Here is a 15781-nt window from a genome sequence, read left to right as displayed (position 1 = left end):
CAGTTCTGATAGCAGTGTGGGGGTGGATGATCCTCAGCCATGGTGCCCAGCTTTAATCTCTAAAGCCTAATGATACTCTGCAGAGCCCACCTGAGCCAGAAGCTTTTAAGTCCTTTCCGTTTCTGTGAGTTTTGCACAGCCATGACCTGCACATGTCCTACTGTGACCTCACGAGGAGCCATTGTGAGAGTCCACCCAGCGGATATAATGGTGTGGCCTGGCCTGGTTTCTGTGGGTATAAGAGGTGGGTGGAGTTTTAGCCTGTGTGATTTACTAATCTCTAGTGAGGTTGTGTGCAGTGTGTGTGTGTGTGTGTGTGTGTGTGTGTGTGTGTGTGTGTGTGTGTGACTGTGTGTAGGTGTGTGTGCTCTGTGTGTGTGTGACTGTGTGCTGTGTGTATATACATCCTTGTGTATGTGTGAATGTGTGTGAGTTCATCTGTCGGCCTTGTACAGCTACTGGTGAAGGCCAGAGCTCCACCATCAGTGACTCCCTAAAGGTAGGGTGTCAGCCTTAATTTCCAAAGCAGTCATTTGCTGACCTGTGTTTCTCCACTTAAGCTAGGCTGGTTGGCCAAGGAGCCTCTAGGATCTGCCTCTGTCACCTGTGTGCTGAGGTGAAAGCTGGTGACACCAGGCCTGTTTTGTGTGGGTGATTCTTTGTTCTCATTATTGTGGTGGGGAGTGATCTTTTACATCTAACTCAGGACCTCATGCTTGCAAGGGAAATTCTTTACTGAATGAGGCCTCTCTCGAGCTCCTGGACACTTGGTTTTCTGTTTTTAGTTCTATTTATTTTTCTGCTTATATTCTTATTTTTCTCTGGTGTTTAATGGTTGTGTTTGGGGCTTTTTTTTCTTTACTTTTGCTGACTTAAATTTTTGTTATATTTTCATGTCATTTATTTTGGTTTTAACCTTTTCAGAACTATTCATAGATCATTAGTATAGCTGACATGTGTCATTTATGCCTGTTTGGCTTGTGGTTGGTTTTGATTTTCAAATACTTCTTGTTTGGTTTGCTTTTTACTTTTGCCTGTCTGCCTCTGTTTCCTTTGTGAGTTTTCGAGTGCTTCTGTTTCTGTTTTGATTTCTTGAGGTGTCCTGGCTTCCTTTGGATTTCATTGATTCATATCTTAAGTAGCTGATCTTTGGTTTGGGCTATTGGTTTTAAAATTTTGTTTTATTTCATATACTTTTTCTCACTCATTTTTGTTCTATTCACTTCTTTCCCTATTCCCCAATTCCTGTTTCAGTCGTTCGAGTAGCATCCAGAACATTCCTGAGCTGTGACTTCATTGGATGGTGAGTTGGGTCTTGGTTTGGGTGTTGAGTTTGGGTTTTGTCAGTGTGTGTCTTCAGTGCTTATAGCACAAATCCTAATTGGTCTTATAACAAAAACCCAGAGCCAGATATTGAGTTAAATGCTGAAAGATCAGAAGAAACAAGCCACAGCCACTTCTCACCCTGCCAACTCCAGAGCCAAAAGGGGAAGATCCTGCCTCCAGGAATCCTCAGACTGAAAGCCCCTGAGTCCTCAGCTGAATGGGGGCCCGAAATCCAGTCTCCTCCCACCTTGTATTCCTTTCTCTGTCCAGCCATATCACTGCCTGTCTCAACCTTCCTAGTGCTGGGAATAAAGGCTCCACCTAGCTCTCTTTCTCTTGTAGACTGGATTAATCTCATGTAGACCAGGCTGTAATGTAAATCACAGATCCATTTGCATCTGCTTCCTGAGTGCTGGAATTAAAGGTGTGTGCCACCACTGCCTGGCCTGTATGGCTAACTCTGTGGCTGGCTCTGCCTTCTGATCTCCAGACAAGCTTTATTTGTTAGAGCATATACAAAATGTCACCACAGGTGCTTCATTTGAAAGCTACTTGTTGGTGGGGTTTACACTTTGTCCTTTGTTTTGACTTTCTTGCCCAGGATTTTGTGACTTTCATTCCACATGTCTCTGTACATTCCCTTATATCTCCTGTCTCCCTCCCCTCCCCTTCTCTTTGACGCAGCATCACTACCAACCATGTCCAGTGATACGGAGGAGGAGTCCTCAGAGCCCAGCACCGTGCCCAGCATCTTTGGTGAAGAGGTGTTCACCAGGCAGTACACCATCCTGAAGGCCTTAGGCCAGGGTGGCAGTGCGAAGGTCATGCTGGCCCTGCATCGTCTCACAGGCGCCACAGTCGCTGTGAAAGCTCTGGTGAAGCAGGAGAAGTGGTGTGAGCCGCCAGTGTCTGAAGTCGACATCATGAGGATGCTCAGACATCCTAACATTGTTTCCCTCCTGCAGGTGATAGAAACAGAATGGAACATTTATTTAATTATGGAAGTGGCTGAGGGAGAACAGCTATTTAATCGCATCCAGAAGTCTGGATGCCTGAAGGAAGATGAGGCTAGAAGCATATTAGTTCAGCTGTTTAGCGCCATAGGCTACTGCCATGATGAAGGCATTGCTCATAGAGACCTAAAGCCTGACAATGTCATAGTGGATGAGCACGGAAAGGTGAAAATTATTGACTTTGGCCTAGGTGTCAGATTCAGGCCTGGGCAAAAGCTGGAAAAGCCATGTGGCGCCTTCCAGTTCATTCCTCCTGAAGTCTTCCTGGGTTTCCCTTATGATGGCCCCAAAGCAGATGTCTGGACCTTGGGGGTCCTCTTATATTATATGGTGACAGGGATTGTCCCATTTGCAGGGGACACCTTGTCAGAACTCAGGGAACAAGTTCTGCACGGGAGGTATGACATCCCCTATCAGCTTTCCAAAGACTTAAGGAGCATGATCAGCCTATTACTAACAGTGAATTCGAGGCAGAGGCCAACTGTGCGGGACCTCATGGGTCATCCATGGCTTCAGAAAGGGGAAAAGATGTTTACAATTCATTGCAATGGAGACACCAGCTGCCCAGACCTTGAAATTATGGCAGCCATGCAAAACATTGGGTTTGACGCCCAGGATATAAGACAATCTTTAAAACACAGGAAATTCAATGAAACCATGGCTGTATACTACCTACTGAGGTATCAGGCATGCCAGGACCCTGACAGTAATGTCTACACAAAGGTAATGAACCCAGGGGCAACACCTTTCCCTTCTGTTGAAGACCCTGACATGTTTTCCCTGCCCCTCAGGAGAAGGGCCAGTGAACCTTCTCTTCGGATATTAGTCTCGCCCACAGAAAACCCTAATCAGAGTCAAAGGAAGGAGATGGATGACCCTGACCTGCCCGAGAAGACACCCAATCTGGGCAGAAGTCACAAGCGCTCTATGACTGCGCCGTGTATTTACTTACCAAGAAACATTGTGATTGATGTGGAAGATACCAGCTTCTCTACTAGCTCCTGGTCAGAAAAGGCCTCAAGTGGCCCAGAACAGAGCAGAACTTCAACCTCAAGCTCCCTGCAGCCCAGGGGCTGGGCAGGATGGAAGAAGAGGATTCGGACATACATCCTCAGACTATGCTGCTGCATGTCATCCCACAAAAGGTGTCCAAGGAAGGTGTACCCCCCAAAGTGAGGGGACACTGAGGTGACAAGAAGTGTGAGGCATGGTCCAGGTACGTTTCTATATTTGCATTTATCTATGCTTTTACTCATGGCCTGTGTAGAGACAATTATTTTTAGGTTCTTGGTGTGCAATGAGTTGGGAGGGTCTATCTAGATAATGTGTGATGTGAGGTCCCCTAACATCAAAAACAACTAAAATTCTTTCTTACTCCAAGAGGGAAGAACAAGGACTCAGTCACAATCAAATCAAAACCAATGTCCTGTGTAAATCAGATGCTGTGGTTCAGTATCCCAAGCCCATGCCTCGGGCTCCTCTGGGCTCCACTCCTCCTTTGTGTTCCTGTGATGTGGTGTCTGCAGCACACACGTCCTCTCTTGTCAGGTCAGCCTGGTTAAAGCCACACCCGTCACTATTCTTGTTGGTCATCCCACAGTCCTGGCTCCTCCACCATGCTGGGGTCTGCTCTGCAAGGAGGCTACATCTTCAAAAACGGCCTCTCACAGCGCCGAGCCTCAGCTGTTCTCCACAGCCCTTTGACCCTTCAGCTTTCATGCATCCAACACCAGGTCCACATGGGAAATTCTGATACATTATCAACTCTGGCTGCCAGCATGAGATGCAGCCCTTGCCAGCCCTGGACCACAGCTTCTGTGTGATGACCCTGAGGAAATACTTTTCAGGAGATCTTGGCTCCATGGTGCCTGTGTCTTCTTAGTCATCGCTGATGTCTCAGCCAAAGCTAAGTTGCATCAATTGTCCCAACTCAGCAAGGTTTCTCCTTAATGGTTCTGATCTCTTGTTAATCAAAGCAGAATCTTCAGTTTTGCTGACGAGAAACCATAGGTTATTAGTTCAAAATATAGACTAAATGGCTCTGATAGCATCTGCTTCTCTCTCAAACATCATCATCCAGGCTTCCATTCTATGCATTTCTCTCATTCTTCTCTGCCACCCCCCACCTGACAGCCCATTAAGCTTTGAGAACAGACTCAGTGCAGGGTTCCAAACACTTCCACAATCCTCCCCATGCCAGCATGGTCAGCTCTATCACAGCAAAAACCCCACAATCATGGTGCAATTTTCTGTCTTAATTTGCTTTCTGTTGCTGTGATGAAACACTGACCAAAAGTAATGTTGTTGGGGTGCAGGATTTATTTGTCTTTTATATCCCAATCACAGTCCGTCATTACGGAAACCCAAGGTTGGAACACACATAGAGAAGAAACCTATGGGCAGGAATTGAAGCAGAGACCATGGAATAATGTGTTCTCCTGGCTTGATCCCCATGATCATGTTCTGCTTCCTGCCTTATACCCCTAGGACAACCTGTCCACAGTGGCTGTGCCCTCTAAATCCATCATTAATCAACAAAATGTGCCCCCAGACTTGCCTACAGGCTCTCTGATGGAGGAGTTTCCTCAACAGAGTTTCCCTCTTTCTAGATGACCCTAGCTTATGTCATCCTAAAAGAGACCTAACTAGTCCAGATCTCCACTGTAGTCCCCTAAACTTCAAAACCAAGCATATTTGTTTCAAAGTTTCTTACTGTACTTAGTATTTGAGTATGTGCTGGTCCCTCAATTCATAAACAAGGGGAAAAATAAGAGCAAAACAATCCAAGAGTAAAATTATTGTCTCTGAGAACAACTAGAAGGTCCATTTCCGTTTTCAAGAGATTTGACTGCTGTTTGTCCCATGATGTAAAAATGGGAATGAGAAGCCAGAATTTTCACCCAGGAAGCTCATTCGAGTGAAAGCTGAATTAGATTCCTTTCGGAAATTATGCAAGTCCAGCCTCTTTAGTTTCCTTCCCAGGGGCCCAGGAGAGACACTACTAATGGTGAGAATATTCTGAGGGAAAAGAACCTAAGTACACAGAGCTCTTTCATCCAGCCACTTTATTCCTCTGAGATTAAATTCTATCTACACAGCTTCAATTCTGTCCCTTCTCCTCCTGTCCTCTCATAACTCCAGCTCTTTTCTGTCTCCGTTCTCATTCTTCTCCATCTTGGTTCCTTCCCCTTCCTGTCCTGGTCTCTCACTTACCTGCGGCCTGACTCTTACAAACCAATGCAAAGCTTCCAAGGTCCCTACAAGAGCCCTGATAGCCAGCTTCATTTGCAACCCCAAAGGGGAGTGAATAGAGGAGGTGGGGTCAGATAAGGCCTGGAATAAGTCACAAAAGGAATCTATGTGCCCAAAATATATTCTTATAAGTGGTTAGGGGAAACATTATGAGTCTATCATAAATGTGCTGAAACTACAATCTTACAGGTGGTTAGGTAAAAGAGTCTCTAAGTCACTAAAATAAAACTGCCTCTATTTTCCTATGCCGCCATACACTGGCAGGGCGGATAACTCTGCTCAGAGCTAGGAAACCTGCCTCATAGCTACATTGCACCTGGTGTGCAAAGAACCCTTGTGTTCTGAGTCACTTGCTCTGGGATGCCATTTGGGCTGTGAGAGAAAGGAAGGTTTGAGCTTCATTTGCACAAGAAACAAAGCTATGCACCTAAGTTCACCTGTCTCCTAGGCCTAGGATGCTCGAGAAGAATTTCAGGTAAAATACACTGTTAAAAGTTCTTGGGGAAGTATGAACACATATGAAATTCACATCAGGAAATAGCTGATATATTAAAAGTGGAATAATACTGAATACTCCTTGAGATTTGGATTCCTCGGGAAGAATGCCTTGATTTTTCCAGGTATAGCTTTACCATAGTCAGCTGAATTCTTACTATAATCCTGCAGCTCATAACAGATTCCAAGGTGGCTATCCCAAAAATTGTCCCCAGATGACTTCAGCTGGATGTTTGTGTGCCTCCTGACTTGATCCTGTTATATTTTGTTTACTCTCCCAACTGGGCTGCCCAAGTCTTCTATAGTTGATGTTTGCCAACCCCTAATGTGAGGGTTTTTTTTCTATCTGCTATCTTGTTTGTTTTGATTTTAGAGACAGAGTTTCTCTGTGTAACAGTTCAGGCTGTCTTGGAACTTGCTTTGTAGACCAGGCTCTCCCTCACAGAGATCCTTTTGCCTCAGCCTTCACTGTCGTGATTAAAGGCGTGGACCATCACTGCCTGGCTCTGTCTGTTCTTCTTTCTGACATTTTTTTTTTTACAAACTTTTTCTTCCTAGATGCTGAAAAACTTTCTTTGAAAACCAAAAGCACAATGATTGTATATCCTTATTTAGAACACATAAAACTATCTTGCTCATGAAGACCCTAAAATGTTGAGCTAGAATTAGTAAAGAGCCAAAAGATACTTAACAGAGAATGAGAGCAGAGGAAGGTAGTGAGGGAGGTGTGGTCCTGGTTATGATGGAGATGGATTTAGTAGTTAGATCGGAAAGAGTCAGGGGGAGAAAGTGACGAAGAACCAAGTTTCAGAGGAACCAGCTTGGAGAGCAGTGCAGAGCAGGGTGATCACAGTCACGAAGCATCCAGTCTTGTGCTCTCTTGCATTTTATGTGGCCAGCCACGTGACACTGAGCTCCATGATCCTGTTGTCATCGTGTCGTCATTGTGTGGACACACAGAGCTGCAAGAGGAGGGGTGTGGAAAATTCTGCTTGCTATGAGCTCTTCTTTCTTGGTTAGAGTCCTCCTTTGTCTAGGAGGGAGGTAACACATAGTAGAGATTTCTACATGGGAGTACTCCTGCCATCTGGGAGTCTCACAGGGAATTGCAGTTGATGAGAGAAGGGCCATTGATGCAAAATAAACAGCTGGAAATAAACAGCATCAATAAGAACAAAAGGAACAATCCTCCTGGCTGCCAGACTGGGATACAGGCAAATCCTCAGCTGCAATCTGGGGACACAGTCCCCCATCCCTCCTGCCCAGCTTCCTCTTCCACATAGAAGGGACAGAGGGGACAGACAGTATCTCTGCTGGAAACCACCCCACCACCCCAGTTTTAACAGCCTTTGACTTGCTCTTCTCTGGGTTTGACAGGCTTTCTTCTGACTGGCCTCTCCATCTCAGCACATGCAGAAGCCCAGCCAGGCAGCATGGAAGTCTATCTTTTCCCAGTCTTCCTCTCATGTGGCTCCTGTTTCTGGCTGGTGTCCTAGTACCCAGGTGACCTGACATCAGAGGAAGACTGGGGAGTTCACAGTTGGACACACTGCCCTGCTTGTCAGAAAAGAAAGAGGAGGGAGGCTGGTGCTGCCCTCAAGACTTTCCAGAAATGGACCACCCCAGACTTGATGCTCCAGCTCGGGCTGGGAGCACATTCCTGCTCCATCCACTAAAACTCAACCTGCAGCTACAACAGAGGGACTTGTTCCTGTGGAGGGGATTACCTACAGTTCTGCCCTCTGAGACCTGCTGCTTCTGGGAACTGCTCTCCACAGAGGACTGCTCTTCACTGGTTTTGGGGGGACTCTGAAAGATGACAGCTGTAACTCTCCCAGTCTCTCTTGAATGGCATCCTGCTGCCACTGAGAGTATTAGAGTTTCTACTTTCTGGGTTGTATTTCCTTTGTGTGTGTGTATACGTCTGAATGATTGCTCCTATGTTGGAAATAAAACTCTCTCTTTTGTCTCCCTTCACTATTTGTCCATGCCAGTCTTTGAGGTAAGGCAGCCAGCTAAGATAAGTAGACCTGACTGTGTCACAGCCAGCATGGAGTCCAGCCAATGGCACCTCAGTAAGCAGGGACTTTAGTCAGCAAAGATTCCAGTCAGTGGGAACTCCAGCCAATAGGGATACCAGTCAGTGGGAACTCCAGCCAATAGGGATACCAGTCAGTGGGAACTCCAGACAATGGGGATGCCAGTCAGTGGGTACACAAGCCAATAGGGATGCCAGTCAGTGGGAACTCCAGTCACAGGCAACTCCATTCAGCAGGGACTCCTGTGATCCAGGGAGCTGGGTCCCAGTCAGCAGTGTTTTTAGTTTGTGGGGTCTCCAGTGAGTGGTCCCTTCATTCACTGAGGATACCAATTGGAGGGAACTCTAGTTAGCTTTGATTCCCGCTAGAGGGGACCACAAGCCATCAAGGACCCCATTCAGTGGGTCCCCCAGTCTGTAAAGATCTGAATCAGCCAGAATGGCTGTCAGAGCAGATGCCAATCAGACAGGAGTCCATCATCTGGGACTCCAGTCAATGGTATTGGCCTTTCCAAGGGTCTCTTCTGTGGTTAGGTATTAGAAGTCTGCCTGAAGTTTCTAGAGATAGAAGTGGTTATGCCTGCCTGAGTGTGGTAGTTTGAATGTAATTGGCCCCCATAATCTTATAGGGAGTGTCACTATTAGGAGGTATGGCTTTGTTGGAGTGGGTATGGCCTTGTTGAAGTAAGTGTGCCACTGTGGGGGTGAGCTTTAAGGTCTTTTGCTTAAGTTTGGCTCAGTGTCACAGTCTCCCTTCATGTTGCCTGCAAGATATAGGACTCTCAGCTCCTTCTCCAGCACCATGTCTGCCTGCACACCACCAGGCATACCATCATGATGATAATGGACTGAACCTCTGAAACTTTAAGCAAGCCCTCCCTAATTAAATTTTTCCTTTATAAGAGTTGCAGTGGTCATGGTATCTCTTCACAGCAATAGAAACCCAAACTAAGAAGTTGATACCAGGGACTGAGTTATTACTGTGATAGGCCTGACCATATTTTTGTTTGGAGTAATATGGACTTTGGGAGTTTGGGTTAGGAAAGCAGTGGAATGCTTTAAGCTCGGCTTAATGGACCATAACTAGAGAAGCATGGGAGACAGTGGAGATAAATGTGATTTGATGAACTGTAGAGATCGAGAGGTTTCAGAGAAGTATGTTAGTACGTGGCTTAGAGACTGGTCTAGTGATGTTTTGGTGAAGAAGGTGGCTGCTTTTTGCCCTTGTCTAAAGAGTCTGCCTGAGGCTAAAGTGAAGAGTTTTGCATTAATTCCATTGGCAGAGGAAATCTCAAAACAGCCTAGTGTAGACTCTGTCAGCTAAGCAGGGTAAATGACAAGATGTAAATTTTGAGGAGAAAAAGCACCAGGAAGTAGAATGGAGCTAAGTCCTCTGTTCAAGGAGATAAACAGATTAAGAAAGGGAATAAAGGAAATGACCTCAGGGCAAGATCCCACCCAGCTAAATTTCCAATTTGTGGAAAGGAATTAAAGAATAGCATAGAGCAGGGTGTGGTGGGGCATGCCTTTAATCCCAGCACTTGGGAGGAAGAGCCTGGTGGATCTCTGAGTTTGCGGCCAGCCTGGTCTACAGAGCAAGTTTCAGGACAGCCAAACTTAGGCAGTGAAGGACAGAGAGCTGTGAAGATGTAATTGAATGAAGGGGCCATGTTGCAGCCCTAGGACGCAGCAGAACTTGGCAGCCTTGGCCATGTGCTTCTGGCTTTAGAGTTAAGTATAGAGGAAATGGGCTACGGAATTTGCCTCTGTGCTTAAGGAGAACCACTGATGTCAGGGTGTCCCTAGTAAAGAGGTCATTTCATGAATCTGTGAAGTTGAAGCCTGGATTGCCTCAGAGACCCAAGATGTTAGATGCTAGAGTTGTGGGATACCTGCTGAGGAGAGCTGCTAACAGGGAATGGAACCAGCCTAAGAGAAAGAAGTATGTTGCAGTCAACAGAGATGAATGGAGTTGGAGATCTGAAGAGTGTTTTGAGATGCAGAGTTTGGAGTTTGCTCAGCTGATTTTCGGTCTTTCTTTGGTCCAATATTTCCTCACTAAGCTTCCTTCCCTGTGTTTTAGAACGGTAATGTATATCCTGTGCCATATGTTGGAAGTATGTGATCTGCTTTTTTTTTTATATAGGTCATTACACGTAACAGATTGCATGAATCTCAAAAGAGACACTGAACTTTGGATTTTAAAACATTGTTGAGACTTTAATAAACTATGGGGACTTTTGAAGTTGAACTAAATGCATTTTGCATTATGAAATTGTTATAAGCTTATGGGGGCCAAGGAGTGGAATGTGATAATTTGAACGTAATTAGCCCCCATAATCGCATAGGGAGTGTCACTATTAGGATGTATGGCTTTGTTGGAGTGAGTATGTCCTTGTTGGATAAAGTGTGTCACTGTGGGCATGGGCTTTGAAGTCTTTTGCTTAAACTTCACACAGTGTCACAGTCTCCTTCCTGTTGCTTGCAAGATGTAAGACTCTCAGCTACTTCTCCAGCACCAAATCTGCCTGCACACTGCCATGCTCCCTGCCATGATGATAATGGCCTGAACCTCTGAAACTGTAAGCAAGCCACCCCCAACTAAGTGTTTTCTTTATAAGAGTTGCCATGGTCATGGTGTCTCTTCACAGCAGTAGAAACCCTAACCAAGACACTGGGTCACACCTAACTGTTGTCCCAGGAACTCCTCCACCCTTCTCTCTGGGCTTGCTTCACAGTGCCAGGAAATAAGAGGGTAACACAGCGAAGTATCTTGTATGTGTTTTTAATAGACTTTGAATAAAATTGATGTTCATGAAATATGGCCCCAGGGACGCTCTTTAGCCACCCCACTTGCACAGAATCAATGTAGGCAGTCACAATTTTGGTGGTGGGTTCTATTATGCTGAGAGCTAAGCCAAAATCCTCAGGACAAGAGACTTCAAAAAGTTATCATGGTTCCTCCATCAGGCTCTCAGCCGCCTTAAGGGAGAAAATGCAAGGCCTGGCATGGCCTTCAATATGGATGGACACTTTTAGCAATTTAAGGTGACCAAAAGGATCATTTGGTGCTGTCAGAGACATGTGTGGGAGCCTGATGAATTCCCGTAGATAATACTGTGGAGTCGGAAATGGCATTAGCATGGTCCCCAGTCTTCCTGAGGAGTACTCATCTACGTTGTTGGATTCTTCACCTGCATCACACACTGTTCCTCTGCTATAATGCTCTCCTTTTTGGGTCCATGGTTAGGCCAAGACAGTCTCTATGAGGCTTGACATAGGTATGGTGCTTTCAGATAGCCAGAGTGTCCAGGCAATTCCAATCAATGACCCAGGTGTCTAACGTGGGACTAAGATGCCTGGCTGCCCCATATGCCAGGATGGTCCCACTGGTACAGGTGCATTGTCTGTGAAAGCACTGCCTAAATGCCCTATTACAGGACCCCACTTGCCCAATGTGACAACATCATGCTGGGAACAAGTGAGGGGCTAAAACTGCTCGTTTCATGGCAACCAACATCCCAAGTGTGGTGTCTTTAATACCAGTGACCCTTTCCTGAGACATTGCAAGCCAAGGACCTACCAATGGATTCATGTAGCCATGAGGTTGAAGTACTCAAGATCCGGTCACATCAAAGGGTCACATCACCTTTGAACACTGCTACATTGATGACCAAGCCTTTGACACACGCAGTTGATGACACTGAGCATGCAAACTGTCACATCCCGTCTCTGGCTCACAAGTCTTAACAGTTCTAGAATTAAAAACCCTTGCCCTTAGGCTCCTCTGAGACTCGGTACAAACTTTTAGCTATGATTGTTCTCTATAAAATGTTACAGAATTCCGTGATACAGTGGCCTGGGAGAAGCATTCCTTTCCCAAAGTGAGGATCAGAGGAGAGGCATGAAGAATCAGAATAAAGAATACCAGAGCCAGGCACTGAGACATTGAATCACGTAGTTCTTAGTGCATCGTTATCTTAGGGTTTCTGTTGCTGTGACAGACACCATGACCAAAAGCAACTTGAGGAGGAAAGGTGTATTTCCGCTTACAGTTCCACATCAGAGTCCGTCACTCAGGGAAGTGGAGGCAGGAACTCCGGAACCTGGAGGCAGGACCTGATGCAGAGGCCATGGAGGAGTGCTTATTACTGGCTTGCTCTCCATGGCTTTCTGAACCTGCTTTCTTTAGCAACCAGGACCACCAGCCCACGGGTGGCCCCACCTCGATTATCAATCAAGAAAAGGCTTTACAGGCTTGTCCACAGGTCAACCTTATGGAGGCATTTTCTCTGTTGAGTGTCTTTCTCCCAAAATAAACCCAGCTGGTGACAAAGAGATGAACTAGACAACACAGTCATCCAAGGCACTTGATGGTAACAGTTGTGTGCAAAAGACTGTCAGATCACCCCGTTTTCCAAGATAACACTGGCCAAGGTGAGTACAGCTTCTATCCTTCCAATATCAACCCCTAATGTTAACTTTCTGATCACATAATATATCATAGTAAATATGTATGAATGTGTGCATGTATATATTTCCACACATTCTATCACAGACTATATATATATAAATTCATATGTAGGCACACATCAATATACATAGAGATAGAGGTTATAGGATGGATTCAAAGAGTTAAAAAGCCAAGGTGTGGAAAGTTCATAGGGGCTAAGGATCTCAGCATCAATATCTTATGAACCAAACTGAGCTGGAAAAGCTGAGACAGCTGCAAGCCAGGCCACTGCAAGGTCACAGGGTTGAGGTCACTGCCGATCTAAATACCTTTCCCTTAATAAGAGTGTGGTGGTCTTTATCTTTTCTTACTAGTTTTTGAAGTCCATTGTGTCAAATATCAGAACAGTAACACCTGCTGGTTCCTGTGTTGTTTTGTTTTCCATCTTTTCACACTGAGGTAGGGTAGTGTCTGTCTTTTTTGGTGAGGTCCATTCTTGGAAGGAAACTAATCGATGCTTCTGGTTTTCTATTTAATCTGCTAATCAGCATCTTTGGATGGGGTGATACTCAGTTTTTATTGAAGGGTGTTATTAATTCCTGTTGTTTTGTTGATTTTATGTGACCAGATTTTTTTCCTTTTCCCCTCTTGCTTATTTATTATCTAGCATGGCTTTCGTCTTTCCTTGTGGCCTCTTGCATGGATTTGCTTTTTCCCTTCAGTCTGAGGATTCTTTTAAGTTTCCAGTAGAGTTGGCTTAGTGGCCATAAATTCTTTATGTCTATTTTCATCATTGGAAATTGTGAATTTTTCTTTCAGTCATGATAGCTTTGCTGAGGATAGTAAGCTAGATTGGTGGCTGCTCACATTCAGGACTTGAAACATGTCATTCTTCCCCTTCTTTTAAAGTTTTATAGAGTGATCTGGTGTCCTTGTTATGGGCTTGCTTGGGCTACTTTCTGTACATTTCCTTTGTTCTGCATGTTTTGAGTTTTCATTATGGTAGGAAGAGAAATTCTTTCCCGGTCTTGTCTGTTTGGTGTCTTAAATGCCTCATATCTGGATTAGCATTTTCCCCCCTAACTCTGGGAAATTTTCTGATTCTTCTTATGCTTTCAGAATAAAATTCTTCCTCTTCTCTCCAACACACATTCTTTCTTTTTCTTTGCACACAATCTGTAGTTTTGGCCTTTTTCTGTATGCCTTGGAATTCCCACTGACACCTTCTTATTTTGTCTTTGTTGGGCTGTTCTGATTCTTCCATCTTGTCTTCACACTGAGATATCCTGTCTTCTTGATCTATTCTGTTGCAGACACTTTTCACAGAGATGTCTAAAATTTGACTTACTATGTTTTATGTTTAGTAGTTTAGATTATCTTTTTTTCCTTCAGTCTTTCTCTTTGTTGAATTCCTCTCTCAGATCATGCATTGCTTTTCTTATTTCCTTTATCCATTTGATTGTAGTTTTGATACTTGTAATCATTATTTTGAATTCTTTGGAACTTCATCAAATTCACTATCACTAGGTGCCATTACTGTCCAGCTAATAATGTTTGGTTAAATTATGTTGTCTGATTTTTCATTTTTTAAAATGTTACAGCATTGGGATTTATGCCTCTGGTGTTATTTTATTGCTTAGATTATGTCTTAGCCCCCTATATTCTTTTACTTAAGGTCTTTATTATGTTTAAATGGGACCTGGATGTGTAAGGCCAAGTGTGTCCTTCAGAAAATAAACAGTTCCTCAGTCAAGGAGCTTGGGGTGCCTGATGTTTACATTCTATTATTCCTTGAGTTGGATATTGACTTTGAAGACAAGCACAGCTTCTAGATATTACCACTACGCAAACATTGTACTAACCAGTTGACAATAATTGCCCCTCTCCCCCTTTGATTTCAGTAACTGTTGGAGGATAAACAACCACAAATAGAATGGACTATACTCATACTTTAGTGAATAAGATTAGGAGTGGGAGGGAGGCACGTGGGTGGGGATAAGGAGAAGTATTAGATCATTTTTTTTTTAAAGATTTATCTATTATGTATACAGTGTTCTGTCTGCACATATCCCTGCAGGCCAGAAGAGGGCACCAGATGTCATTACAGATGGTTGTGAGCCACCATGTGGTTGCTGGGAATTGAACTCAGGACCTGTGGAAGAACAGTCAGTGCTCTTAACCACTGAGCCATCTCTCCAGCCCCTTAGATCAGTTTTTATTAGAAAAATATAACCTAGGTAAAGTAGCTCAACAGACAAGTTGAGATATTGCTGGGGTCCTCAGATTTTGGACTGTGAGAGCTATGGAAAATTATAATTAAGAAATAAAAAGAAAGGGGAGAGGAGGAGAGAACGGGGGAAACACAGAGGAATAAGGACGGAAGGGCAGATGGAACGTGAGGAGAGGGCTCAGAAAAGAATGCCTTTGAGCACACTGTGTGAAGAAATGTGAACTGTAGTCATCAACCCTAGCTGGGCACTGAAACCCCACCCAAACCATCACAAGACATAGATGCAAGAGAAGGAGTTAAATCATGACTAATGAGTAAGTTGAAACAACACGGAGTTTAAAGGGGAAGTTCTCCTGGGCTCGAACGAGCCCTGTATGGTGCTCACCCTCTAGACTCTGTTTTAACCACACAGCAATTTAACCACGCCCCCATCTCCATGAGGCATGCAGTTATTGCTCCTGTGTCACAGAGAAAGCAAGCTTAGGCTGAGGAAATGACTTTTCCCAGATAACACAGTAAGTGGCCGTATAGGGCCTCAAGCTCAGCCATTTACGGAGTCTGCATAATTAGCTTTCATTTTTACTACTCATGTTCTAAATTTGTTGGCGAACACATTTGAAATTTATAGAGCAAACCTAGATGTCGGGGTATATTTTAAGCCTCGGCTTATCTTCTCAAACCAATTCTATGCAAGCATGCATAATTTTTCTCCTCCCTCTCACTCCCTCAATCCAGCATAAAGATTATTATGGTTTTCACAGAAGTGCTGGTTTTTTGTTTTGTTTTGTTTTGTTTTGTTTTGTTTTTAACCTCAGGGTCATTTCAGCCGAGAAAATTTCCAATAACTATTCAGCTAGGACCTAAATGTATAATTTATACCCTTAAAAAGCACTTTTTAAAATATACTTTCAAAAGATAGGGAAGAAGATTAAAAGACAGCCCAGGCAGAGCTGAGCTGTATTAAAATTGTGCCA

General features: G+C 44.4%; 1 protein-coding gene across 1 annotated transcript; it reads left to right on the top strand.

Moving 5' to 3' along the window:
* Window positions 1-1475: 1475 nt before the first annotated feature.
* LOC128118112 (sperm motility kinase Z-like) lies at window positions 1476-3524 on the top strand. Its single transcript, XM_052750619.1, has one exon. It carries the CDS (start codon window positions 1950-1952, stop codon window positions 3513-3515), a length of 1566 nt encoding a protein of 521 aa, XP_052606579.1. The 5' UTR covers window positions 1476-1949; the 3' UTR covers window positions 3516-3524.
* The last annotated feature ends 12257 nt before the right edge of the window (window positions 3525-15781 follow it).

Source organism: Peromyscus californicus, unplaced genomic scaffold (assembly GCF_007827085.1).
Source record: "Peromyscus californicus insignis strain IS unplaced genomic scaffold, ASM782708v3 Scaffold_22__1_contigs__length_63687245, whole genome shotgun sequence".
Classification (NCBI taxonomy): domain Eukaryota; kingdom Metazoa; phylum Chordata; class Mammalia; order Rodentia; family Cricetidae; genus Peromyscus; species Peromyscus californicus.
This window is presented reverse-complemented; position numbering and strand designations above follow the sequence as displayed.

What these genes read in the sequence shown, in the direction of transcription:
- LOC128118112 (XM_052750619.1), top strand. Translation starts at nt 1,950, where the DNA reads ATGTCTCTGTACATTCCCTTATATCTCCTGTCTCCCTCCCCTCCCCTT.